At 35.4% G+C, this 27,888-nt stretch overlaps 1 protein-coding gene across 9 annotated transcripts in view; it reads left to right on the forward strand.

Moving 5' to 3' along the window:
* LOC138703493 (beta-1,3-galactosyltransferase 1-like) overlaps nucleotides 1-27,888 on the forward strand; it is an 82,896-nt gene that overhangs the window by 44,905 nt on the left and 10,103 nt on the right. For 8 of the 9 annotated variants that reach the window (XM_069831413.1, XM_069831404.1, XM_069831397.1 and 5 more), the window contains exons 3-5: nucleotides 10,234-10,341; nucleotides 19,440-19,705; nucleotides 25,645-25,916. In XM_069831413.1, the coding sequence (XP_069687514.1) occupies nucleotides 10,234-10,341; nucleotides 19,440-19,705; nucleotides 25,645-25,916 (646 nt within the window). The remainder of the gene's footprint in view (nucleotides 1-10,233; nucleotides 10,342-19,439; nucleotides 19,706-25,644; nucleotides 25,917-27,888) is intronic. The other variant, XM_069831467.1, reaches the window with a different exon arrangement.

Genomic DNA, 27,888 nt, shown 5'->3' on the forward strand with positions numbered 1-27,888 from the left:
TATGGGTTTCAAGGTATTTTTATCTCTTTTTTTCCACTTTCAATACAAACGATTCTTTTGTTTCTCCATTGATACCTCCAAAAACCGATACACTACTGTACTTTTTTCTCATTTTTGAGAAAAACTCTCTTTTATTTTCCGTTGTAGACATGTGTTTCATCTAATTCCACAATGTGTCCTTCTCCTGGTATTTTGTGTAATTATAACATATTTCTCGGCAGAAACAGAAATAGTCTAGTGCAGTACTGAAGTGAACTTCTGCCTCTGAAGCAGCAATCCGAAGAGTTGTTTGAAGCAACCACATAAATTAGAACCAAGCTTTGATGTATAGTTATTTTTGTCTTTTCGAACCATGTGTTGTGGGTTATAGACATTCCCTTTTTTCTTTTTACACTTCAAACAGAATGGTTTGAGTATTTTGCCCTTGTTTGCCAATTCACACATCACTTGAGTTGCAACTCACAAATTTCTTTCCACTTTTGTCAGGTATTAGTTTATATGACATGGCGAAATCAATCTCATCTTCGTCCCTGCTCAAGTTACTGAAAATTTTCTCAAATTACAATGACTTTTACTTTCCATGGCTAATGCAATAAATTGTTATTACCGTAGTATCTTGAAAATGGTGCTTCAGCTAACAATGCTTGTTGATCAGATTGCTTTGAAAATGTGTTGTCATAGATAAGGCTCGTCAATATTGTCTTCTTTATGCATATTTTTCCAGCTTTTCTTTGTTATAAACACGTAAATTATTGTTTTTTATGCTCGACCATGCCGAAATGTAGTAATTATACACCTGGTAGCAGTCCTTTAATGCATGTCATTAAGTACACCTACTCATTAAAGTACAGGTGTTCAGCCAATGACGAGTCAGCTTTGTACCATTATAAAACCTCAGCCAATGACAAGTCAGCTTTGTACCGTTATAAAACCGCAAGTATCGATTATTCTCGGATATGCAATCGAAAGAGAATTAGCGAAAAGTCACGGAGGCTGGAAATCCAATACTGTTGCAGAAGGTTATGTTCTGTTACTATAATAATTAGCGTTAATTGTAAATAATATTCAAATAAATTCAATTTGTCATCTCGTTTTTCAATGTCTAATTTAATTTCAATGTTATATCAAAGTTAATATTTAGTTTACTCTGTAGGTTCTTATAGGCTGTCAAGGTCAATGTGGACATCTGTTCTTCGGAAAAAATCAATACTTTCGCGACTGCACATATCTCACAATTTACGAGGTCAAGGTCAGTTAGATACAAATAAAATGAATAATTTCAAGTTAGAAATATGGTCGAGCATAAAAAGTCGTATGAAACTCGCCTATAATGGTAATTAAGAAGCTCGTATGAAAATTATTAAACTCGCGCTCGTTTCATAAACATCCATACTCGCTTCTTAATTACTATCATTATAGGCTCGTTGCATAATGTACTATTAAATGTCAAAAATAATTTAGATTACCGAAATTTGCTTTATTTATTTTATTTATATTTTTAATCGTAAACATAAGAGATGTATTTTAAACTTTATTTGACAACATAGCTGTTTAGCCAAGTGTGTTATGGTGAGGTATTACGCAGTGGCGTGCAGTAGCATGACGTGAAGGGAAGCACTGCCTGTATGTATGCCATTGCTCGACTGGCCTTCGATGCCTGTTGCCTACATACAGTGTTTCCATGGAATCGCTTCCCTGAAAATGTCATCACTGCACGCCGCTGGTATTACAGTGCCAGAGGTCCCAGGAACGAATCCCATCCAAACACAAAGTAAGTGAAATTGAATTTGTATGATATAGTGCTATAGTTTGAGATATGTAGAATTACATGATAGAATTGATGTAGTAGTAAAATAAAAGTAGAGAAACATGTAGAAGAGAATAGGAGAAGTGGTACAATAAGAGGTGCGACTTTGACGAGAAACAGAATAAGGGGAGACTTCTAGGAGATAAAAAAGCCTTAAAATAATTTTAATTCAATTCAAAAGAACTAATTCAATTGAATCATTGACTCAACAATATCTCGTCTATTATTACCTATTTTTGTCATAACCATAAATATTAATTTATCAACAGAACTGTCTGGTAGTAAAAATATATGTCAGCACAGTGCTGAAAATGCGTAATACTCCTTAATTTGTAGTTTGATTCTGTGTTTTCTGTCCATAGTTTAATCGGATATTGTTTAGTACCTAAAGGAAAGTCAAAAAGTGGGGATGTTTGTTGAAATGTGACGTTATCAATGCAAGACACGTCACCTTATTAATATTTTTCTGATAAAGTTTCAAAATTGCATTTCTCGAGATTGCTATCAGAAACCATGTTGCTAATAATTATGCTGTCTCTTAAATTTCAAACAAGTCCGTCTCATTCTCGTTATTTCTATCTGTAATTTTCACATTGGGTATCCGTAGAAATCATTTGAATCCTCTGGAGAGACTTGATCCAAAGTTCAATGTTTTATATAATCTGCCGTATTGTATTATGTAAAATTTTTGCCTTAAAGTTGTTCTTTGCCACTATATGCTTTACTTCGGCCTACATCAGTTGAACACTAACAACGTTATTTTATCCACACATCGAACAAAACTGCTGATAAAATATATTCTGACAAAAAATAGAAGGAAGGATATTTACAATGTTTATTGCTGTCATTTCAGAGACATGTTTCATAACCCGTCACTTGGTTTGACTATCCTTACTCCTTATGATACCTAGAAAAATAGCCCCTTTATGCAAGTTGTAGAACTGTGAACTTCATTTATCTCTTCTCACTGATTACTGCACCATCTCTTTACCTATATATATATATATATATATATATATTGAATCATTGAAAAACAGAAGTTATATTTTCTTCAAATGCCAACATCCAGAACTGATTTCAGGTACTAGTCCTAGAGATTTCCATTGGTTGCTAGTTCCAGAAATTCCATGACATAGGTCTTCAGAGTCTGTGCTAATGTGCTTTGGTTTAATAATTTTTTACTGTTTTCTCTATCGTTACTTTTGATGATAATAAATGATGAAATATTAGCATAAAAATTGTGGGAAAAATGGGAATACCCTGCAAAACTTCTGCCTCAACACTGTTTATCAATTGAATCGGTCGAAACTAAAAGGAACTAGTCAAAATATGCAGTTTTGGGATATGCAACAATTTGAACAACTGATGTCATGCGCACCGAAAGTGGAAGAAGGAACTAAGACTTTTAAATATTCTTTTGTCTTGTATAACATAAAAATATAATATTTGTGTTACTAGTGGAATATTTTTTGCTTCTCCTGAAAAGTTGTGAAAAGTGACTTAGTTCCTTTTAGCTCCATCTGATTCAATTGCATATTCCTAATTGGATGTGCTTATTTGACCAACATGGAACACTGATGTATTGTTGGTAATTCTACAGAAGAACTAGACCAAAGGAGGCACTATTTTTTTTCTTCAACAATTGCTTATTATTAATAATGAAGGGTGCCTATGCACATTGTTTTACTTTCTAGTAGCCAATACTTTCTACAGAATAACCTAAAACTATTCATCTTTTTTACATAGTAAAATGAGTGGCTATATTTTCGCCATAGTGGCATGTGCTCTAGTTGTCCAGATGCAAATTTCTGGACAGTGGGTGTTTGGGGACCTGGACTGCACCTGGAAGAAAATATTTTATTGCCATTGGAGATAGAGATTAATTGTCGAAGGAGGTCGTATTTCGACATAATTAATAATCCTGTTTTACATTAAATGGTGATCCTTTTGCTCGTGACATTTGATGCACTGTAGACAATGTAGCAGAGATACATTAATTTATTACTATGTACAACAGATCGATATTTTTAGGTTAGGCCTATTGTGTGGAAAGTATTGGGTGCTTGAAAGTAAAACCACATACCTAGTACTCTATACTATTTGTAGCACGCAAATGTTAAAGAAAAATGGTGCCTCTTTAGTCTAGTTCTTTTGTAGAATTACCATATTATTTTATTTAAGGACACAGATGTTATTCAGAGTCTAAATTCAATGTGGGCGAGAAATAACCGACAAATTTCGTCTGGAGCCCACTGTCAGTGACAGGGTTTTTTTTCCGTGCCGTAAATGTGTGAAATGTGACCCACAGCTTTATTTTGCTCTAGGAGAAAGCCATGCTATGGATTTTATCATCTTTTAAAATCTTTTGTCCTTGGCTGGGTTTTAGATTCAAAAGCTAGCATAGTAACTGTTAGATCACTGAGAGTGATGAAAACTACAGAGAGTATACCAGCAAAAAAGTAACGAAAGTAACTAATTTAAGCATTTGGTAACGAAATGTAACGAATTAAAGAGACTCAAATGATTGTGAGTAACGAAATTATGCATATTGTTCTGCTTCGGTTATTTAATTTTGACACCACTGCCTGAGCTGTAGTCAGCAACTACATATGTGAGCCTAATACAGTCTGTGATAGAAGGCTGGGAGAGAAGTTGGCTGCACATCCATTGAACTCAAACTCGGAGAACTTAAACAAATCTGATAACAATTGTAAGATTACTGTTAGTGTCTGTAACATGCATTTCAACCTCAGCACATTTTTCATTCTTCTCATAACTGATTTTTGTCATCAACCATAGACATCCACTGTTTTTTTAAACGTGCCTACAGGTGTTAAGATGAGTTTGTTACAAATTTTGAGAAGTAATAGTAAGTGCTGAAAGAAGTCCACCGCTGTGAGTAACTTTTAGTCTTCTTGGCTGTGAAATGAGCAGGTCCGGGTTCAAATCTTGGTCGGACAAGTTACCTGGTTGGGGTTTTTGCTGAGGTTTTCCCTCAACCACTCGAAGCAGAATTGCTGGGTAACTTTCGGCATTGGAGCTCGGACTCATTTCGCCTTCATTAGTATCATTCCATTAATCATATTAATAGTTACAGGTTGACCAGGAGGACATGGTGGACATGGTTCCAGAATCTGCTTATAGGCAGCATCTGTCTGCGGGAGCTACACATATCCAGCGAAGCCGCAGGGACTTTAATAAGAAAACTGCGGGTGACCAGGGGAGTGTAGCTCCCTTGGATACATGGTGTCTTGGTGAGTCGTGGAATCAACGACAGCATGTTCTTCTGGTTGAGGATGCAGAAGATTCAGGTACATGAATTGCGAACAGTTGCCATCGATCTGAGGACGCTGCAGAATAACATCAGAGGCAGGAGGAGGATCAGGTCGCCAGTCAGAACTGGATGCTGTGGCTGAATCGATACGATGGCACCATGCAGTGAATCATGCATTTGAGGAGCGATCCTAAATGGACTCTAACAATCATTCCAACATAACACAGCCTAAGGCTGTGGTGCTTGTCTGTGGGCCCTCCTCCGAGAAAAAAAAAGTTCTGAAAGAAAAGTTTTAGTAATGAATAGCATAGTAGCATTCCAGCATGACACTGGGGCATGTCCTTAAGAAATGTCAGACCATTGCTGTAAAGTAGCAGCATGTCTGACTGTGAAGCGAGTGGATCTGTGTTCATATCCTGATTGGGACTAATTACCTAGTTGAGATTTTTTTCCAGGATTTTTCCCTCGACCCATTAAGAGCAAATGCTGGGTAACTTTCGGCCCTGGACCCTGGACTCATTTCACTGGCATCTCACTCAGACACTAGATAACCATCGGAGTTGATGAAACATCGAAAAATAAATCAATTAATATAAATAAATACTATTCAGAAATGTCATTTCATGCCTGGCCATTAGACTACTCTCTTTCTCATTCATATAGTGTTGTAATTTTTATTAAGACCACACTTTGTTTCTTATTTGTGGTTTAATGGTGTACTACATGTTTCTACATACATAGTTATAATTAATAACGTTAGGCCTACAAATTGCATGGTTAGAGGAGATTCCTTCGTAAAGCTTACAGCATTGCACCATTGGCTGCTGAACTCGTTCAGAGTTGCTTGGTTTTATTTTGATACTATCACAAAAGACAAGGGCCGATTGCAGAAATGACCGATTTTAAGTCTTAGACACTGTTTAACTAAACAACGTCTAAATTACGTACGAATTTCCGTTGCGTAAACAACGTTCAGCCGGTGTTTAGTAAGATACCGTTTTAGTTACGGTTTTAGCTGGGAAGGAGAAGTATGGAGTATCTTGCATTTAGATTCTTTGCCGATCAACAATGGCGGAGCCAATGGAAACGTTTCATTAACGCGGGCGCCAAATGGAAATCAGCTGATTCACAACAGGCATAATGGCGAAACGTGTTTCGAACTTTTCAAAGGAAGAAAAGACCGTGTTGTCAGACATTGTAAGAAATTACGATGTTGTAGAAAATAAGTCCTACAACAGAGAAACTTTGGAGAAGAAGAAGGCGGCGTGGAGGAAAATAACAGAAAGCGAAAGCTTGCTTTAAATTTTGCTTCTCTATATGTCTTAAAAGGATTACTATGATCAAGCAAAAGATTGCGACGTAGAGGAGGCCATCAAAGTAGAAATAAATATCTCCGGAACCATCTCAACACACCAGTATAATTAACGAGCTCCATCGAATTTACACTGATACACTCGTTCCTTGTGTGAGATTGAGGTTAAACAGTGTTCTAGACGGTGTTTAAACATCAACTGCTAAACATCGGTTTTAGACATCGTCTACTATTAAACATTGTCTTCGCAACGTGGCAGCCATACTTAGGTGTTGTTTAACCTTAAACATTGTCTAAATATTGTTTCTGCAATCGACCCTAAGATTCTCACTAAAAGTTCCTCTATCTTGCTTGCTGGTGTTTTGTAAATTAGACTTCTGTTGGAAAAAGTTGAGATCTTCTGAGCCGTGTTGGCTAAGCAGTAGAACCTTCTTTTCAGATCTACTAGTGTATTTCGGGATAACATTGAAACAAATGCAACAATTTTAAAGACACACAGTGTCATATTCGACTTTATATTTATTAATAAAGCATTTTCCATTTGACACCACCTCTCACTCCTCAGTTTGTAGTCAACTCGAATACTCTGTTTACTTCTTAATTTAATGGTGTGGACAGATGGGAAGAGCTAGGAATTAGAATATACTCAGGAATGACCACTCTTTTTCACCTCCAAACAGAATGCAGGTGTCCCTCGCTTTACACAATTAAATGGTTATATGAAATAATCGCATAACACAAAACTGCATAAAGTGAATTGAATTTAGAATGTTGCGATTTAGTGCTGACACAAAACATAATATATGGGCCATTCTATACAATATTTTGATATTCAGAAGGGCCATATCTCCAATTTTTTTTACTGTAGTATATGATTATTCTAATAATGAATGACTAAATTGAAAAAATTAAAAAAAATTTAGGACTCGTATTATTTAACAGCTATATGTATTAGAGAGAGAAACATTAGGATATTGCACATAAAAGGCATAATCATCATCACACATACAGGTTATAGTCCCAGAAGGACTGTTACGGTCCATAAAAGTTTCCAGCCCATCTCTTCATTGGACGTCCAGTTGATCTCCTGCCTCTACGTTGGTAATGCATGATTGCAAACATACATCTCACATGCTGACGCCAGTTATCTTGATAATGACATGTGTCTGCTAGTATAGAGTTCATCAAGTTCCTTTAAGATGTCTTCATTTCTTTTATGGTCCTACTTAGTATAACCAGCTGTTTGGCGCATGAATCTCATTTCGCTAGCAGTGATTTGATTCTACTTGGATCACATTTCCTTAGAGTCCATGTTTCACTTCCATAGCGCAGGACTGGTCGTGCTAAGGTTCTATACAGATGAGTGCGGGTATGTCGCTGATGCCCATTAATTTATTATACTGTAAAATTTTGTCATGAATGTTTAAATCTGCTAAGAAAGATAATTTGTAGCCAAGATATTTAAATTCTTTAACTCTTCCCAAAATACTTCCATTAATATAAATCTTGATCTTCTGCCTCCCAACTAACACCTCTAGGTGGCCCGGGTTCGAATCCCGGTCTGGACAAGTTACCTGGTTGAGGTTTTTTCCAGGGTTTTCCCTCAACCCAATACGAGCAAATGCTGGGTAACTTTCGGTGTTGGACCCCGGACTCATTTCACCGGCATTATCACCTTCATATCATTCAGACGCTAAATAACCTAGATGTTGATACAGCGTCGTAAAATAACCCAATTAAAAAAAAAATAACACCTCTATAGGTATATCTGGATTCGCTCATACCTGCTACATGCCCTTCTCACCTCAAATGTCTGGATTTAATGTTCCTAATTATGTCAGGTGAAGAATACAATGCGTGCAGCTCTGTGTTGTGTAACTTTCTCCATTCTCCATAAAGAACAACTGGTAATATAACTGTTTTATAAATTCTAACTTTCAGATTTTTTTAGAGCAGACTAGGTGACAAAAGCTTCTCAACTAAATAATAACACGCATTTCCCATATTTATTCTGTGTATAATTTCCTCCCGAGTGTCATTTATATTTATTAGTGTTGCTCCAAGATATTTTAATTTTTCCACATCTTCGAAGGATAAATTTTCAATTTTTGTATTTCCATTTCATACAATATTCTGGTCACGGAACATAATCATATACTTTGTCTTTTCGGTATTTACTTCCATACCTATCTCTTTACTTGCTTGTAGTAAAATTTCCGTGTTTTCTCAAATAGTTTGTGGATGTTTTCCTAACATACATCATCCACATAGACAAGAAGCTAATGTAACCCGTTCAATTCCAAACCCTCTCTGTTATCCTGAAGATTCCTAATGACATATTCTAGAGCAAAATTAAAAGGTAGAGGTGATAGTACATCTCCTTGCTTTAGCCCGCAGTGAATTGGAAAAGCATCCAGCAGAAACTGGCCTATATGTATCCTGATGTACATTTCACTGAGACACATTTTAATCAATCAAACTAGTTTCCTCTCTTAACAGAGTCATATGCCTTTTTGAAATCTATGAATAACCGATGTACTGTACCCTTATACTCCCTTTTTTTTTTCTTCATTATCTGTCTAATAAAAAAATCTGATCAATAGTTGATCTGTTATGCCTAAAACCACACTGATGATCCCCAATAATTTCATCTACAGTACGTACGAAGTTAATCTTCTCAAAAGAATATTGAACAAAATTTTGTACGACGTCAACAAAAGTGATATTCTTCGAAAGTTACTACAGTTAATCTTGTTCCCCTTCTTGTGCAGTTATGGACTCCTTCCATTGTTCTGGTACAATTTCCTAAACCCAAATAGCAAGTACACGCTTAAAAAATAACTTGAATTTAAATAATGATGTAAGAGAATATTTTACATGTTAAGTGAGCATTCATTAACAGATGCAAATTTGTTTAATATTGATTGATTTTTAATATATTTTTGATGAACATTCATAATAGATATTTATCAGGTACCTGATAAAAATATGTCTTCCAAAGCTCATCAGTTTTGTTGCTACACAAACTATGAAAAGAAGTTTTGTATATTGGCATTGTGAAGAATATCTGCAATATCACGAAGTTTAATATTATGGAATTGAATATCTTTAGTGTCTAGACCAGCGTTTTTCAACCTTTTTCAACATGTGGCACACTAAAGGTGCAATTTAAAATCCTGCGGCACACTCATATAATTTAAACCTGTAATTCCCAATCGGGGTGGAGGGGGTTAGGGAGGAGAGTAGAGATTTTGAGGGAATGTTGACTCATGCTGTATTCACTTGACTCTTGTGAATTCACTATTTTACCACTCTTCACTTTTATTTTTCCAGTTTTTGTTACAACTTTTATTATTTTCATTTTCTCGCAGCAGAATAGCTCGTCATTCGCGTCACACTGATTGAAAATGGCTGGTCTAGACCCATGCATTGCTAGTGAAAATAAAAAATTAATATATTTTGTAATTTTCTCTGTGATGTATTTTGCGAGAGAAATTGTGATTTGAGTGTTTATTCTCATCAAAAACAAAAATATATGCACTTTATACATCGTTCATTAATGGTGGTCATGTTACATTCCTGAATTCCAGTTTATTTATTGACAATTTGCTGATCATTAAATGTTGTGATATTTTGAAGGATGAAAGTTATTATTGAGTTTTAACAGAAATGGACGACTTTTAATAGTAAATGTCCACAATTAACACTTAACTTATTTATTAATTAGAGTTTCATCATCAATTTATGCAATATGTTTGGTGCATCAGGGCTAGTCATAAACATTCCAGTGTGTCCACTGCATGCATGGAGGCAATGTATTTTTTCTGCCAATGTTGACAGGTGTTCCAATATGCAATGTGTCTCACTTGAAGCTCTTGACTGAAAAGAAGAATGTGACCATTCCTTCACTTGTCAAGCTCCGTCACCATACACCACCTAAACGGAAAGGTTTGCTTTTGATTTTTCATCAGGAAAAGAATTCTCCTTCTGTGGAAATCAAAATAATTACTTCAAACACTTTTTGTCACAGAGTGATATTCTTCCAGCATTTTATTTCTTCTCTATTCCTGTCTTAAGTCACAGCCCTTTGCATTTGTTGCTGCAACACCTGCGTTGTGTACATATATTTAACACATCTTACTGTGTTGTACAGTTTTTCCTCCTTTTCTTCTAGAGAAAGAAGATGTAGGCTTCTTATCACCGCCTATGTGTTCCTGCTTTTTTGTGTGTGTGTGAATTCCAAATGTCAATAACCTCAGTAAGTGGAAAGAACATTTCATACGAAACTTCATGCAATTGGAAAATGTATGTCTTTCCAGTATCATCCTATTTTCAAATTCCAGTATGGTGCACTTTTAATCAAAGGCTAGTGTGTCGATTTTTTACATTGGATATCTGGATTCAAATTTCGGCAAGATCAAATGGAAGTTGTTGTGAACACAAACGGTGTTATAATGGAAGATTGTGTTAGGCACATTTATTGCCATGGTGAAGTTAGTAGACAAGAATATTAGTTCAATAGCTGAGACCATAAATAATTACAGAAAAAGATGGGAATTTAATCCCTTTAAGAGTGGATAAGTGAAGGTCAGTTTGTAATACCAAATGACAATCAACAAATAGGATATCTAGGAAAATAAGGATAGTGTGAAGGTATAATATGTCGAGGATATTTGCTTAATGGCTTGATCAATCTTCTTAATGTATCCAGCTGTTTGCTGACAACATAAAGTCCACTATAGTCCACTGTAGCTTGATGATAATGAAAGACGATGTTGGGACAGAGTTTCTCAGGGTGCCACCTTTTTTCGCAATCATTTCACCATATCTTCATCTTCAACCATTCAGAGAATTAGGACAAGAACAGAAAATCTATAGGTTGACGTGCACTTATGTACATGAGAGCTGTTCAGAGTACAATACTAGATGAATCATTAATTACTAAACTCGGTACAATAAAATTTACATGAAAAATTTAATTTGATGTGGGAGAGGCCTACTGGTACTTACATTGTAGTCATACATATTTTCTTAATTTAAAAACAAGGGATACTATTTGTTGAAATCATGTTAGGAAAAGTATACACCGTGACAGTAAGTCCACAGTGCTTGTGTAGTTAATTTTTTTCTTTGTTATTTATCTTTAAAATGTAATTTTTAACAAATTTTACCTTTACAATCATTTTATTGGATATTCAATTAACATTTATTTTTTTATCATTTACTTACATTTATAAGTCTAGTATCAGCACAAGTTTTGAAGGAAGATCATTTGTAGATTTTGTTTGACAAATCATCGTCTTTATCTTATCTTGAACTCCTTTTGGAAGGTCGATTTCAAATATGCCTTCAGTTGTGTCTTTTCATGCTTTTCCTTTGTACATTTCTTCTTATTCCTATTCCCATTCCTATAGATTTCTCTTAATTTGATCTATCCATCTTTCCTGTGGTCATCATCTTGGCAGCTTTTCTTTCACCTTTGGATTGAACATTATTTTTTTTATAATTTGCTATTTTTCATTCTTTTTTTTGTGTGTCTGAACCATTTGAACCTATTTTTATTATTAATTTTTCTATATTCAGAGTGTTCCTAGTGTTGTCGATGGGGAGGTCATTGTCCGAAAACGGATCAAAGCACTATAGGAAAATGATGGTGTTGTTGATACTTATTCAGTCTCTTCTTGCTTTTTGTAATATTCCATGTAAAACCTTCATCTCTGAAACCTGGTGTCTACTTAGATCTCTTTTTGTGTATGTCCATGTTTCTGGATCATACATCAGACTTGTTGGAAAACTATAGTTTGATACATAATTGTCATTATATGCCTATCATATATTAGAGTTTTAAGATCTGATCTGGTTTTCTGCCTTTACTTATGACTTTATTTGCTATTTCTTCCATCACTACATTAAATAAAACTGGTGACAAGACACACTCTTATCTCATTCCTACATTTGTTTGGACCAATTTGTCATTTATGCTGGTCACCTAATACAGTTTTGACTTGTTTCATATGCTTTTATTTTTTCAATAAATTTCTTCGTAAATTTTCTAAAGCTTCCCTTATTTTTGCAACATTCTTATCATTCATAAATCAATCAAATGCTCCAGAGAATTAGGTTCCGTAGAAATTTAGCACTTCATTTAAAATTTATGAAATTTCGTGTACATACAATATATATTTGTTGAAAACTGTTAAAATCATAAGATAGCAGCTCATGAAAGTGCCATTTTTTTTTTTTTTTGTAAAAAGTTAAAATATGTTACAAATACTTTCTTTTAATTCAAGACAAAAGATCTATCAGTGAACTGTTTACTGAAACTTGAAAAGCTAAGTGCTTAATTAATTATTGAACTAACAGAACTAACAATTATTGTTCTTTCTTTCCTTACATTTTTATTTAAGATGTTGGTCTTATCGTGTGTACATACAGTATGTGTGCTATTTAAACTCTAACAACTCTAATTACTGAACTGCTTGGATTTGTTTGTAACCTAGTTATTTTAATTCCTCCTTTTGTTTGTGTACATTGAAAGATAAAGTATTTCATAGTGTGTATCATGTCTAAGTGTTATATTGGTTTTATATAGTGACATTTTTGTTAATAGTGAGAAAGGATGACATCATAAAATAGTTATTTATTTTTGTGTATAAAAGTTTCACATAAAGAACATATAGTACATAAAATAATGCCATTTACGATAGGTACTCCCATTACTCACAGTGTGTGATTAATAGATTTCGCATATGTGGCAATTATAAAGAATATAAATACTTTAAATACATTCTTCCAGATCATAATATAACTTAACTGTTTCTTCTTCATTAAAAAAAAGCTTTTAAAAAGCCATACCTCACCCTAACGTGAAATAGAGTTGTTCCTAAGTGAAGACAATAGTATATTAGTACATTATGCAACGAGCCTATAATGGTAGTAATTAAGACGCAAGTATGATTGTTTATGAAACGAGCGCAAGCGAGTTTCATAATTTTCATACGAGCGTCTTAATTACCATTATAGGCAAGTTTCATACGACTTTTTATGCTCGACCACATTTCTAACTTGAAATTATTTAAAATTAGGTCTTCTCACGATCTGACCTGAATTGTGAGATGTGCGCAGACGCAAAAGTATTGATTTTTTCCGAGGCCGAATGTCATTGACCTTGGCAGAGAATAAGATGAAGATTACTCTGATATAACCTGGAAATTGATTTAGAATTGAAAAACGAGATGATAAATTGAATTTATTTGAATATTATTTACAATTAACGCCAATTATTATAGTAACAGAACATAACCTTCTGCGACAGAATTGGATTTCCAGCCTCCGTGACTTTTTGCTAATTGTCTTTCGATTGCATATCTGAGAATAATCGATATAACGGTACAAAGCTTACTTGTCATTAGCTGAACACCTGAACTTTAATGAGTAGGTGTACTTTAATGACATGCATTAAAGGACTGCTACCAGGTGTATAATTACTACATTTCGGCATGGTCGAGCATAAAATCTTTAAAATATGCTAAATTGTTGTATGGGCGACTCTTATTATTGATGTCTGTTCTTTGCCAACTCTGGTTTCTTTATAGCCTATGTCTATAGCTGTGGAATTGTTTTGAACTTAAATGTTGTCGCCTTGAATTTGAAACAATTTAGTGTTCTAACATTGTTTTATTACTGATGTTTGGAACTACATGGTTATATTAATCAAAGAATATAAAATTTCATTTTATGTGTATCAAATTAAAAATTTTAGTTAAATTTTACACTATGTGACTAAATAAAAAAATTGGTCTATCTTCAGTTATAATTATTTCAGAATTAGCCTAAATTTAAAGATCGAAGAGGAAATTGTTAACACAAACTTCATTATTGGAAATATGTAGGGCAGCTCTGGGCATGAAGGACAATGCATGGAAATGGAGAAACCCCCACCTATGCCCTCCATTCCTTACACCGTCTTACAAAAGACACACAGTAAGGTACTCTGTCTGCGTCATGGATTTCAAGCAGCCAGTGAGAGCTGAAAATTCGTAAAAGCTATTATCATAATAGTAATCATGCAATGGCACTTGATATAATAATTATTTCCATATCCGTTTGGTACTTTGCATGAGTAATAACACACATGTACCTTAACAGATATTTCCTTTATTTTATTAATTTCTGGCATATACATTTTCATACAGCCCAGCCCTGGAGACTAACAGACGGAGAAAGTAAGCAAGTTTCCCCTTTTTCTTCTCTTCTTTTTACGAGCAAAGCTAGTTATATCACTACCATGTATTGTAGCTGCATCAATGGTGGAACTCATATCTTTAATTAATCACAATTTCTGCCCATACTTTATGAAGAAAAGCTGACTCCAAAATAAATTCAGTAGTGAAGCATGACAAAACTTTTGGGTAAGCTGGGCTGAAGGCATAGTGATCTAGGCTGTGCTGTTTACGTCGCTCAAAGGTAAACGAAACACAGAAATGCTCCTGTTTTTAATTAACTAAATTCTAAATTGATCTTGTCCCTTCTTCGAAAATGTTTGGGAAAATGTCTACCCTGAAGTTCGCCATTGGTTTAAAATTTTTTTTTTTAACTAGGACTGACATGGGCATAAGGGAGGGCTGGTAAATATGATCCAGTTCACTCCTTCCACAATATTTCGTATGTGTTTACATCACATGAAAATGGCTTCTCTTCCGCTTAGGGATGTACGTAACTATTGCAGTATGCCATTACATTAAACATTTCAGATCAAGTCACATACGCAATATAGGCATTCATATGGTCACTATTGCTTAACACTCATTATAAATAATCACTTATAAGCTATAGATCGCCAATACTGTTTGGTCAGGACGAGTTTGTATATATTAAGGTGAATGCTAGTACCACATAAATGTAAAACAGTTACGAGATGATAGGCAGTTAGACGTGTACATGCAGCATTTTTCATCAGGTTCATTTTAGAAAAAAAAAATGTTCCCAGACATACTTGGATTCAAAGATTGCCAGCATCTTAGCTGCGAAATTACGTAAGTTAGGAAACTTGTCATTAGGTAATAATTCATACAATTCCCTGCTGGTTTTACCTGACGTTTGAAAAAGGATGTTGTTCCCTGTGACTTGCCTATGTGTTTGAAATGTGCTAAATTGATCAACGCAGCATTTTCAACTAGTAGTAATTGTAGTTTGGCTTTTCCATTAACAAAATTATTCTTTTATATTCTTGAAAACTTTCTCACTATTTCAACCTACACAACAAATTACATTATTTCAAACAGCTGGATACATTAAGAAGATTGAACAAATTACATTAAAATAACACCCTTGCCTCATTGTATGTAACAACTATTTTATTAATATAAACCATTTTTAACAATCCTATTTTAAGCTCTTACCTATAAGTTTATGTTCACCAAAATACTCCTTATGTTCGAGATCGAAGTGCCATCTGATATGTTTTATATAAATCTCAGCTGAACAATTGAGGCATTGAACTTTACCTTTATTCATAATAACAAAATAGTTTTGTCCCCATGTTTCTTGGAAATTAAAACGAAACCACAATTTATTCGCCATATTCCACCACTTCACACATTACTGATTAGAACACTGTGGTACCGAGTTCAACCTTTGCTTGCTGTATGAACACGCAGATAGGTAGAATATTTGTGGATGGAGAAATAAAGTTGTGTATACAGTGCCTATGCAGGAACATAGTATTCACGTCTAAACTAGGTTGACTTCATCCCATTTTAATAAAAACTAAAGAAACGAAATAACAAAATGATTCTCTTAAACTACAGTTGGAACTCAGCACTGAAACTAGGTGGGTGTGTGTGTGTGTTTTTTTTTTTTTTGAAGATTTTTCAGAGCTCATGTTGTATGTAACAAAAAATATACCATATTCGTAGAAAGTTTATAGTTTTTTCACCAAAAGAAACTCCTATTCAGTAACTATAGCTAGTAGAATCGTGATTTCGTCCATATCAATACAGTATCTAATATAAATCATTTATCTCGCTGACGTATTTCAATAGAGGTTTCTGAGCTCGTTGATCTCTTATATCTGTATTACAAGAAGAAATAGAAGTATGTTAGTGACAATGTTGTCTGACTGCTGAAACTTCCAACTTAATTTTCTAATTAACCATGCATTTAATCACAAAACATAGGGTTTTTATTCATTTAAGTATACCCTATTGTCCCTTTCAATCTGCCTAATTATTTCCCTTCTACCCCCCCCTCTCTCTCTCTCTCCCTCCCTCCCTCCCTCCCTCCCATCCCCCTCTCCCTCTCTGTGTTTTTTAACAGTATATATATATATATTTTTTTTTTTTTTTCCACATGCCCCATTACATAGGTAATATTACATGTTTTGACATTTCTAGATAATTACATTTTTAAGATTGCAAATTTGCCAGTTGCGTAATCAATAAATATCTGTGTGATAAGATATACGATGAGAATAAATTATAGTTAAGTACCATTCCAAATTCTGTATTCTTGCACCTTCCTACTTACAAACTTTCAAATTACATTAGCATTATTAATTCAAGATTATAAGACCCTGTGTTTCCCTAGTTACAATTTTAAATTACATCAGCAGCAATAATTTAAGTATATATCACTCCTACTGTGTGTGTGTGTGTGCGTGCGTGCGTGCGTGCGTGCGTGTGTGTGTGTGACAATAAAAGTCACATTTTTTATGTTTTGAGTAAATGACAATTTAAAATTTGAAATGCTGCCATTTATTTAAATTAATATTTATAAACTTGGTTTCAACGTAAAAATGTTGAAGTGATATCTCTCCTGAAATTATGATTCAATAATTTGACTTGAAACTATTTTTTGTTGCTTACTTTTTCAACAATGCACTTGAGTGTAATTTTTTCCAGTGATATAATAAAGTCCTGAGAAACAAGGCAAGAGTAATCAAAGTCCTACATAGCAATTAAACTATAATGCTTTAGAATGTTATGAACTCATTACCTATTTCTTAGTGCTCTATCCCGACACTTGAATTCGAGATTCATTTTGTTGTGTTACATGTTTGAATGATGTACGCCAATATGATCCAAAATGCTTTTCCAAGATAATTGTGTGTAATATATCCAATGCCATTTGAAGTCATCACTGAAGCTTATGACCAGATTCTCAGGAACATTACTGTCCTTCAAATCCACTGTGCATGACAGTAAAACGAGCGGGCCTGGGTTCAAATTCTGGTTGGGACAATTTTCCTGCTTGAAGTTTTTTCCTAGGTTTTCCTTCAACCAATTGAAGCAGAATTGCTGGGTAACTTTCGGTGTTGGAGATCAGACTCATTTCGTCATCCTAATTATATTTAACCTCTTTCATCATCTCAGTTTCTTTCCTATATTTTGGGCTTGCGAAGATGTAGAGTCGGCTGCAGGCTGCCACCGCACTTGAACCCCATGGATATGTGATCATCCGTTGGTGGTGATAGTGTTATGTACCGTGGGTTTTTCCCTGGGCTCATGGTAGGTTGAGGAACTGCGGTGAGGCCTACATGGAAAGCTAAAGGGATATGTAGGCTGTAGGGGAGTTTGGAGGCTGCTCACATAGGAATCTGTATAGCATTTTACCCCGGATAGTATAATGGACCCATTTGAGCAACCTATATGTGAGGGCAGTCCCAGTCTGTGCGCTTTCCTGAAAGGGGACTTAATAGATAGACTCTTCAAGTTTTTATCAATTTATTTTGAAACATTATACAATAAAAAGCCAAAAAATGAGTATAGTAATATGTTTTAAAATTAGCAAAACAGTTATCACACACTGCATCTACTTGCTCCATCAACCTCCAGGCATTCCATATCACCACTTATTTAACCTGAGCTGAACCAATCTAAATACACATACATATAGTGGCCAACAAATATTTAGGATACCTGTGTGTGTGTGTGTGCGTGCGTGCGTGCGTGCGTGCGTGCGTGCGTGCGTGCGTGCGTGCGTGCGCGCGTATATATTAACCCCATGTAAATTCTTGTATTTCAATAATTATATAATTCGTTTTCCATATCCAGATCAGGGCTGAATTTAGGCTTCTACTTTACAAAAAAAAAAAAAAGCCACTCTAACGCAGAATGTAACATACCTTATGGATTTGGTTATGTTGGCTATTTAACGATGGTGTATCAAACCTTATGGAAGTTACATGTTTTGTAAGTTACATAATTTCTCTCGAAATTAAGTATAATATATTTTACTTAAGTTTTCTTTTAGGATGTATCTTCATATTGCATTGTATTTTATTTAGAATAGGGGTAACGTAATTATAGTTTTGTTATACTTCCCATAGTAACCTTAAATTACAAATTTAAAACACGGAATTTTAAACCATTCAGACAACGTAAAGACTATAGGCCTACTCATTACTACACTGAACATTTAAATATTTATTTTTCTTTAAATACTATAAGATAGAATATTTTTAAGAAGACGTACTAGTACTGATATAATCAGCCCTTATCTTGATTAAATGAGTTGTTCTTGTGTATGATTGAAATATACGCATTTATTATATCACATTGAAAGTAAATGTGAATATGTATGATTTTTCTTACTTCAAATACAGATGATGATGAAATTTCATTCCAAGACAAGCAGAGCCATCTTAGTTAATGTGCTGCTCTATCTCTCGAGGTAATATAGATTTATTGAACTGCAAGACTAGCAAGGGGAATCAGGAGCACTGCCTAATCCACCAGAAAGCAGCAGAGTTACATGATAATCAGTTTGGCTTCACTTGAGCATGTGATTGGTCTAATATGAAAGTTTTCAGTTTCTTTTTAACACCGTTTTTTTTTTTTAAAGCTTTTCACCTTTTCACTTTTATTCACAGTGGACACCTTGGATGTTTGACACATGTGCTGATTATGTATATCTTGTTATAGTTTGTGTGTGTTGATGTTTAAAGAAGGATTTTCATCGTAGTTGTATAGTTTTATTTAGGCGTAGAACAGGTGCAGTTATGAGAGAAATTTCAAATTAAATTTTGATCTTTATTTATGTTTCAGTTGCCATTCCCGGGTGGTCATATAACACTAGTCGTGATGTTGGGCGTTATGTCCTGCCAGACAATGTTACAGCAATCATTCCACAATTGGATTTGTGTAGCAGTCCAGAACTATTTCTCTTGGTGGTAGTATGCTCAGCTGTGGCCAATTTTAAAGAAAGAGCAGCCATAAGGGAAACATGGGCTTCATTTCCTTCCATAACCAACTCCAGCAACTCTGTCAGAGTGGCCTTCCTTCTGGGTGAACCAGATAATTCCACATTGCAGGTGTGTTTTCAGTTGTCATTACATAACCCTTTCTAGCCAATCATTCCAATGTTATATGAATAAAGTTACATTTTAATCAGTGAAAGTAATGGAATGTTCAGTGAAACGAATTGTCTCCTATCCAGTTTACATTGTATAGTTATATGTATAATGAAAATTCCATTCCATTATGTTGAATACAGGTATTCATTTATATAATATTTGAGGAGCGTTTTTGCAAAAGTCGATAGATGCAGAAATTTTCGAAAATGAGTAATATATGGATATCGTATGTTTTCTGGCTTCGGAATCAATCTGTGAACTCGGATTTAGCAAAACTTGATTCATACCGTGTGTAGACACTACCAAACCTTCCAGGTTTTTTCAAAACTCGATAGATGCTGTCACTTAGTTAAAGCAAAACTCGATAGATGCTCGATTTCTTATTTGAAATATGTGCAGGGTCAAAGAAAATAGTTTTCAGCATAGTATTTCAGACAATTTAATTTTATTAGGATTGCCGACATAATTGGAATTCTATTATTTTGTCACCTAGCAGTAAATTGCTGAGACGGAAGCTATTTGATCTCCCTCTCCAAACTAAAGCTTCACTGTTTAGGATTTCTCGCATAACTGTAAATTACTGAGGCGAAAACTATTTATGTACTTCTCCCAATCAACTTGACAGTGAAGTGGCGAATATGAAGTAAAATACTTTTCAAAGCAGTATTCATTCACGTATGACTTCAGACGAGTTTTAAGTAAGAGCGTTTTCCAATGTTCTGATGTTCTAGTTAGTTTCTGTATGTGAATAATGGATCCAGAAGTTGAAATGATTATGATTCAAGAAGTAGTAAGTGGTAGGAAATCCAGAACTAAAGAGAAGAGTCCTCTTACAGGGAAGCGTAAAACAAAGGAGCATGAACCGAATATAAAATGCTCTCATGGACTTGCAAACTCTTCTCCAATCCAAAAGCTTAAATGAAGTAAGCAGTGTAAAATGGCAAAGTTAACCTTGGATGACATTAGTGCATTTCACAATAAATTTAAGATTTTATGCAAAATAAATCAGGACAAATTACTTATTATGTTCTTGACCATCGCATCACCAAAGCGTAGAGTGGTGAATATCGAGTCTTCGAAAGGAAAACAAAGTGTGTCAATTACATACAATATCAGGAAAACAGATGGACAGATAATCCCTGTTTGTGCGTCAAGTTTCGAAGGCATAACTGGTTTCTCGAAGGACCGATTCTCTTCTGGCAAATAGATTCTACTCTACAGGACAGTCACCAAGGGAAAATAGAGGAGGAAATACTGCAGGTAAGAAGTATGAGAATCTTACAATATCAGTTAAAAATTACATAAAGATGTATAAATGCAGAGAGAGCCACTATACTGGGGGAAAATCTAGTAGGAGATATCTGCCTTCACAACTCTCTCTAAAAAAAATGTGGACATATTTCTGTGGGGGGGGGGGGGGGAACTTGGACTACTTGAGACTTACTCACTCTCGAAATATAAACATATATTTCACAGTTATTTCAACCTGTCGTTTAAAACTCCCAGTACTGATTCCTGCTCAACCTGGCAGAGGCAGACTTGGTAAAAGAAATGAACTCAGGACCCAATATAGACCACATAAACTTCGTGCAGACAAGTTTTACAAAATTATGAAAGATGATAATCCAGAATTAATAAAGATATGTTTTGACTTTCAACAAAATCAACCTCTGCCAAAATTATCGGTGGGCAAAGTGTTCTACACAAGACAAGTATGGCTGCACAACCTACTTGTTATGATACATTCAAAAAGACAAGAAATTAAGGACATTTCATTCTATATTTGGTTGGAGACCCAGCCATCAAGGGGATGTAACTAAGTCGCATCTGTATTGCTAGATTTTTTTAATATAGAAAAAAAATCCGCAACTAATGCCCCTTCCACCATTCATCTGTTTTCTGATTCTTCTGTCAGTCAGAACAAGAATAGCATTATGATGGCAACTCTCATGGTTTTTTTTCGGAGAAAAACAATATTTTTACTCGCATTCTTCATTTCTTTCCGATATGCGGTCATAGTTATATGACTCCAGATCATGTTTTCGGAAGAACAGAAAAAGACTACAGGAGAATGGAAGACATACTGACTCCCAATGGCTACCACAATATACTAGAAAAACATGGCACAGTCAAAAATCTCAACAAGGACTGAAAAATCATGGACTTAAAATCGAGTACTCAAAAGGTGTTAAGATCGACACTTACCATTTAAGATGGCTCCGCAGCGAGTGATCACTTACAGTAGAATTTTGGGAAAACATCGTAATGTTTCTGTTACTGTGCAAAACACATAGGCTACACAGCGTGTCCAGTGGCAGTGTGTGTGTGCTAAAGCAAATAATTAAAACATCTGGTAGTGTGTTAAACTCCCATGTTCTTTCAGAAGTCAACATGTCAAAAGAAAAAAAGAATGACGTTAAGAAACTCATGCAGTATTTCGAAGTAACAGGCGAGGCAAAGGACTTCTACACAAAAGTTCTAGCAGATGTATCCCATTAGACTTCTGTGATAAAATTGTACTTTTGTGTTGACACTAATAATTTTCTTTAATTTTATTGGTGTTGTAATGAGATTCATATGAAGATAGACTGCATCTATCGACTTTTGAAAAAATCTTATTTTTTGCGCCTAAAACTGACAAGTAATAAAAAAAAGTGCTTACATTTTTCAAACCTACTTTCATTGCCTCAGAACAAAGAACACTTCCTGTCAAAATTGTTGTTGTAAAATATATATTTGTATGTTTAAATTAAAAAAATGTAATTTCTGTAAAATCTTGATTTCTGCATCTATCGACTTTTGAAAAAATTCTTATATTTTGCGCCTAAACCTGACAAGTAATAAAAAAAAGTGCTTATATTTTTCAAACCTACTTTCATTGCCTCAGAACAAAGAATGCTTCCTGTGAAAATTGTTGTTGTAAAATAAATATTTCTATCTTTAAATTAAAAAATGCAATTTCTGTAAAATCTTGATTTCTGCATCTATCGACTTTTGCAAAAACGCTCCTCATTTGATCTTGGGATAGATTTTTATAATTCTCTTTAGACCAGAGCAAATCTGAGAATAAACACTTGATTCTTGTTCAACAAATATATGGTAGTGCACTTAAACCATTTCTTTTTAAAAGTTTGTAATGTAAATAATTGACTTCTTATGTCATTGCGTTCATCCATTTTATGAGTGAAGTATATAACCTCAAAGGTGCTGTAATTTAAAATATTTCTCCAACTTGTGGTGCATTGCTGTTCAGATTATCCTAAATTTACATAATGTCCCCACTATTAAAAAATATAAAAGATAATGCTATACAAATTACCATGCTACTTTTGTAAAATATGTCATCAAAAACAAAATTAGTGTGCAAATAATATATAAAACAACTTATTTCCAGGAAGAATAAGCACTTAATGCATGATGGCTTGGCTTATTAGATAAAATGTAATTTAATTTTTCTATTATTATTTCAATATTGTTGCAAATGCGGATTTGTTGCTCCAACAATGTCTTCTTAAATACCTCTACTTTCACTATTACGCTTATCATATCCAGAATTAATTATATGTCTTTTGGCAGTATTATTTATTGAAGTGACGCACCAAGTTAAATTTTATCTAAAACTCTAGTTATTGCGTTTAGTCATTCCTGAAGTTTAGTTCGGTTACTTGTAAATGATTATTATTTGCATCTGAGACATCTTGAAAACAAAGCATTGTTGTTTTATTTTTCGTCTGTGTTTATGTTAAAAAAGTAAGTGTACTGTTATCGCCTCTGTGGCTCAAGTGCTAGCAGGCTGGTCTTCCATTCAGGTGACCAGAGTTCGATCCCTGGCCAGATCGTGATGAAATTTGTTTTGGATGAAGCAGATGTCGCAGAGAGTTTTTCTTGGGGTACTTCCATTTCCCTCTTATAATTCTACCAACTATCTCCACCTGATTTCACGAATACTACTCAGGCCACCTGTCAGACTTGGACAGTCATCGCATATATAGTATGAACCATAAGTAATGTCATTGATTTCAGAAGGTCATTTTGTGAGATTTTTTAAAAAAAGTTTAATACAATTTTGCTCATTTTTGCTAACTTTTCGAGACAGAAATAGTTGTATATGAAACATTTCATGCGTGTTTTGGAAAAGTCCTTGATTTAATTCCCAATATGCGCAGTCAATTTAAGAGAGTAGTGTATTATAATAATAAATGATTGAAATAATTTCAGTTTATCCTTTAAATGTGTGGAAATTTGATTGGAACAAATTAACTTTTCGTTTTGCAAAATAATTTTAAAATGTTAAATTTGTTCAGATCAAATTTCTGCTCATTTAAAGGACAAAACTAAAATTCTTTTAATCATTTATTGTCATAATACTCTGCTCTCTAAAATTGACTGAGCATAATGGGAATTCAGTCAATAGCTTTCCCAAAACACGCTATGAAATGTTTCATATGAAACAATTTTTTCTCTCGAAAAGGAAGCAAAAACGAGCAAAATTGTATTAAACTATTTTGTTTGAAATATCTCAAAGAATAACCCCTTGAAAGTAATGACATTACTTTCGGTTCACCCTATATAGGGCGCACAATGAGCCAAAGCGTGCACAATGGACTGGCCCATCCTGCATCCAGCCTCGTAAAGCCAAGCCACTGCAAGTTTAGTCTTTGTTTATATAGTTTTATTCTGTATGTAACAAGCATTTCATTTTAGTTTATTTTATTTTCCTTTCTAATAAAGCAATACAAGATCAGTGAAAGGACTAAAAATACTTGAATTTATAAATTATCATTTGTTTCAGTGAAAAGTGTTGTTACAGGAATATTTGAAATACAGATTTCCATTATATTTTATTTTGTTTAAAAGTTCCTTTTACTATAAAATAACAATGTAATTGTTATGTATGTACTCAGAATAGTAAATTAAGTTATGAAAATATATCTTCAGTTCTGAAATTATTGTTCATTTTAGCAAAACGTTTTCTTAAAAAATATTTTAAGCATAAATTTCAGTTGTATGCATTTTTAAATCACACATGTAAGGTCAATTAAACAGTGTTCATGGGTTAGATAAGAAACATACAATATAATATCACAGTTGAATGAACACTTTAAAAATGATGATAATTAAAATTGATAAAATTCAGACATGTTTCAGAGGCTGCCCCTCCATCCTCAGTGACATTACCACAACGCTGGTTCAGGTGTTCGACCGCGATGTAGCGTGGCTTAAAGGAGACTGACCTTTAAACCACGCTACATCGCGGTCGAACACCTGAACCAGCATTGTGGTAATGTCACTGAGGATGGAGAGGCAGCCTCTGAAACATGTCTGAATTTTATCAATTTTAATTATCATCATTTTTAAAGTGTTCATACAACTGTGATATTGATATTGTATGTTTCTTATGCATTTTGTTTGTAAAACATTTCTATTGGTGATAAAATTATTAAAAATTCATATATTGCATATACATCAGGAGCGACTTCTCAGGGGGGTTGTACACCCCCAGTAATTTTGCTGAATTCTCGACTTTGTTTCTATTTAAAAAACTGATCATTATTTAAAAATGTTCATTCATGAGTTTATGTAACTGGCATATTGTTTTGTACGTCTGCGAGGAGTGCGTCAGTTGAAACTGATATTCAAATAATGGGAAAGAGCTCTTAGATAGATGAGCTGCCTCTACACTTAGACCCAGGCCTTCCCACTGCTGAGAAATTATATCTTAACATCTTCATAACACATTACTTTTTATTGATTATATAAGTAAAATGTCTCTCTTTTTTTTTCTTTCTGTTTTCTGGACACATCACAACCTAAAAGTCTATTGTGGTTATTTACTAAAATAGTGTTGTGTTGAGAGTAAGTCCTATAATAGGAAATAATTTGCTTATGCTTTGCAGGACTTGGTAGAAGAAGAGAGTTTTCAGTATTCAGATATCGTTCAAGAAGGTTTTGTGGATAGTTATAATAATTTGACTCTAAAATCTGTCATGATGCTCAAGTGGGTATCCACCCATTGCCGCTCAGTAAGGTATATAATGAAAACCGATGACGACATGTTTGTCAACATCAACAATCTTCTTAGGCTACTCAGACCTCGTGCTGTGAGCAACTTGCTGGTTGGTGCACTTATCTGTGGAGCACGTCCAATTGCAGATACACAGAATAAGTGGTAAGTGTCTGTTATAAGAAATCTCATGATACTGCAGAATTTTTATTAAATACTTTGTTTTCTCATTGTACGAAATATAAAAAGAAAACTTTGTGATACTGCATGAAATCTGATTCGAGATTTTCTCCAAGGTACACGTTTCATGCATTAGTCATATGGAGACATAGGCGCCGACTTGTAAAATTTATTGGGGGTGCTCACTCAGTAAAAGGAAAACCACATTCAAGTTTTAATGTAATTTATGTTGAAACTGTTGAAGTCCTCCTTCATTACAACGAACGACATTGTTAATTTATTGGTAAACATAAACATTCTGTTCATAGATGTAGATTCATTTTCCGGGCTGAGAGGCCGTGGTCTATTAGTTGGTTTTATACCAGACGTTTCGTCTGCAACTGCGGCAGACATCTTCAATGGAGTGGTATCCGAGGTCGCAAGACTCTTCTCGGCGTACCTGAGGCAACTGATCCTGTGTCTGGTAGTGCGGCTCGCGGGCCGAGGCCTGTTGTCGCTGCGGTCCGCGCCGCTTTGTTCGCTGCTCCCGTTCTGGGTTCCGTCCTTTTGTTGTAGTGGCTTCTTATCTGTTCTGTTTAGGACCGGGTACCAACACTTGCTTAGCTTTACGCCTTCTTCCTTGCGATTAAAGTTGTTGTTATGTTTATGTATTTCAATCGCTTCTCTATGTAGACGGGGGAAGAAGTGCGTCGTCGTGCTCAAGATGTCCGTGTCCTTGAATCTTATGTTGTGATCGCCCTCTTGATAGGCATGTGCTGCCCACTGCCGATTTGTCGATCTGTCCTAGGCGGCAATTCCTATTATGTTCTGTCAGTCTCGTCCTGACGCTCCGCTGTGTAGTACCGATGTAGACCTTCCCACACGAACACGGAATCCTGTAAACTCCGGCGGACAGCAGCTTATCTCGTTTGTCCTTGGATGACCTCAGCATGTTCCGGATTTGCTTGGTCGGCAGGAAGGTCGTTTCCACTTCATGACGCTTCAGCACCCTGCTGATCCGGTCCGTCACATTCCTTAAGTAGGGTAGGAAGACCGTGCCCTTCTTAGTCGCTCGTTCCTGTGACCGCATCGACGGTGTTACTCTGGGGCGCATGGCTCTCTTTATCTCCGGCCTTGAGTAGCCATTGGCCATGAGTGCTGTCGATACATGGCTCAGCTCCCGTTGGATGTGTCGTGGCTCGGCTACCCGCCTGGCCCTGTTGATCAGGGTTTTCATCATGGCCCGTTTCTGGCCGGGATGATGATTCGAGGACTTATGCAGATATCTGTCTGTGTGGGTCGGCTTCCTGTAGACGTCATGACCTAGGGTGCCATTGTCCTCCTTTGTACCATAACGTCCAGGAAGGGTAACCTGCCGTCCTTTTCCGTTTCCATAGTAAATTGTACTTGCGTATGGAAGCTATTCAACTGACTCAGGAAATCCATCAATGATCGTTCACCCTAGGTCATGACGTCTACAGGAAGCCGACCCACACAGATATCTGCATAAGACCTCAAATCATCATCCCGACCAGAAACGGGCCATGATGAAAACCCTGATCAACAGGGCCAGGCGGGTAGCCGAGCCACGACACATCCAACGGGAGCTGAGCCATGTATCGACAGCACTCATGGCCAATGGCTACTCAAGGCCGGAGATGAAGAGAGCCATGCGCCCCAGAGTAACACCGTCGATGCGGTCACAGGAACGAGCGACTAAGAAGGGCACGGTCTTCCTACCCTACTTAAGGAATGTGACGGACCGGATCAGCAGGGTGCTGAAGCGTCATGAAGTGGAAACGACCTTCCTGCCGACCAAGCAAATCCGGAACATGCTGAGGTCATCCAAGGACAAACGAGATAAGCTGCTGTCCGCCGGAGTTTACAGGATTCCGTGTTCGTGTGGGAAGGTCTACATCGGTACTACACAGCGGAGCGTCAGGACGAGACTGACAGAACATAATAGGAATTGCCGCCT

The sequence above is a fragment of the Periplaneta americana genome, chromosome 1, assembly GCF_040183065.1.
Source record: "Periplaneta americana isolate PAMFEO1 chromosome 1, P.americana_PAMFEO1_priV1, whole genome shotgun sequence".
NCBI lineage: Eukaryota > Metazoa > Arthropoda > Insecta > Blattodea > Blattidae > Periplaneta > Periplaneta americana.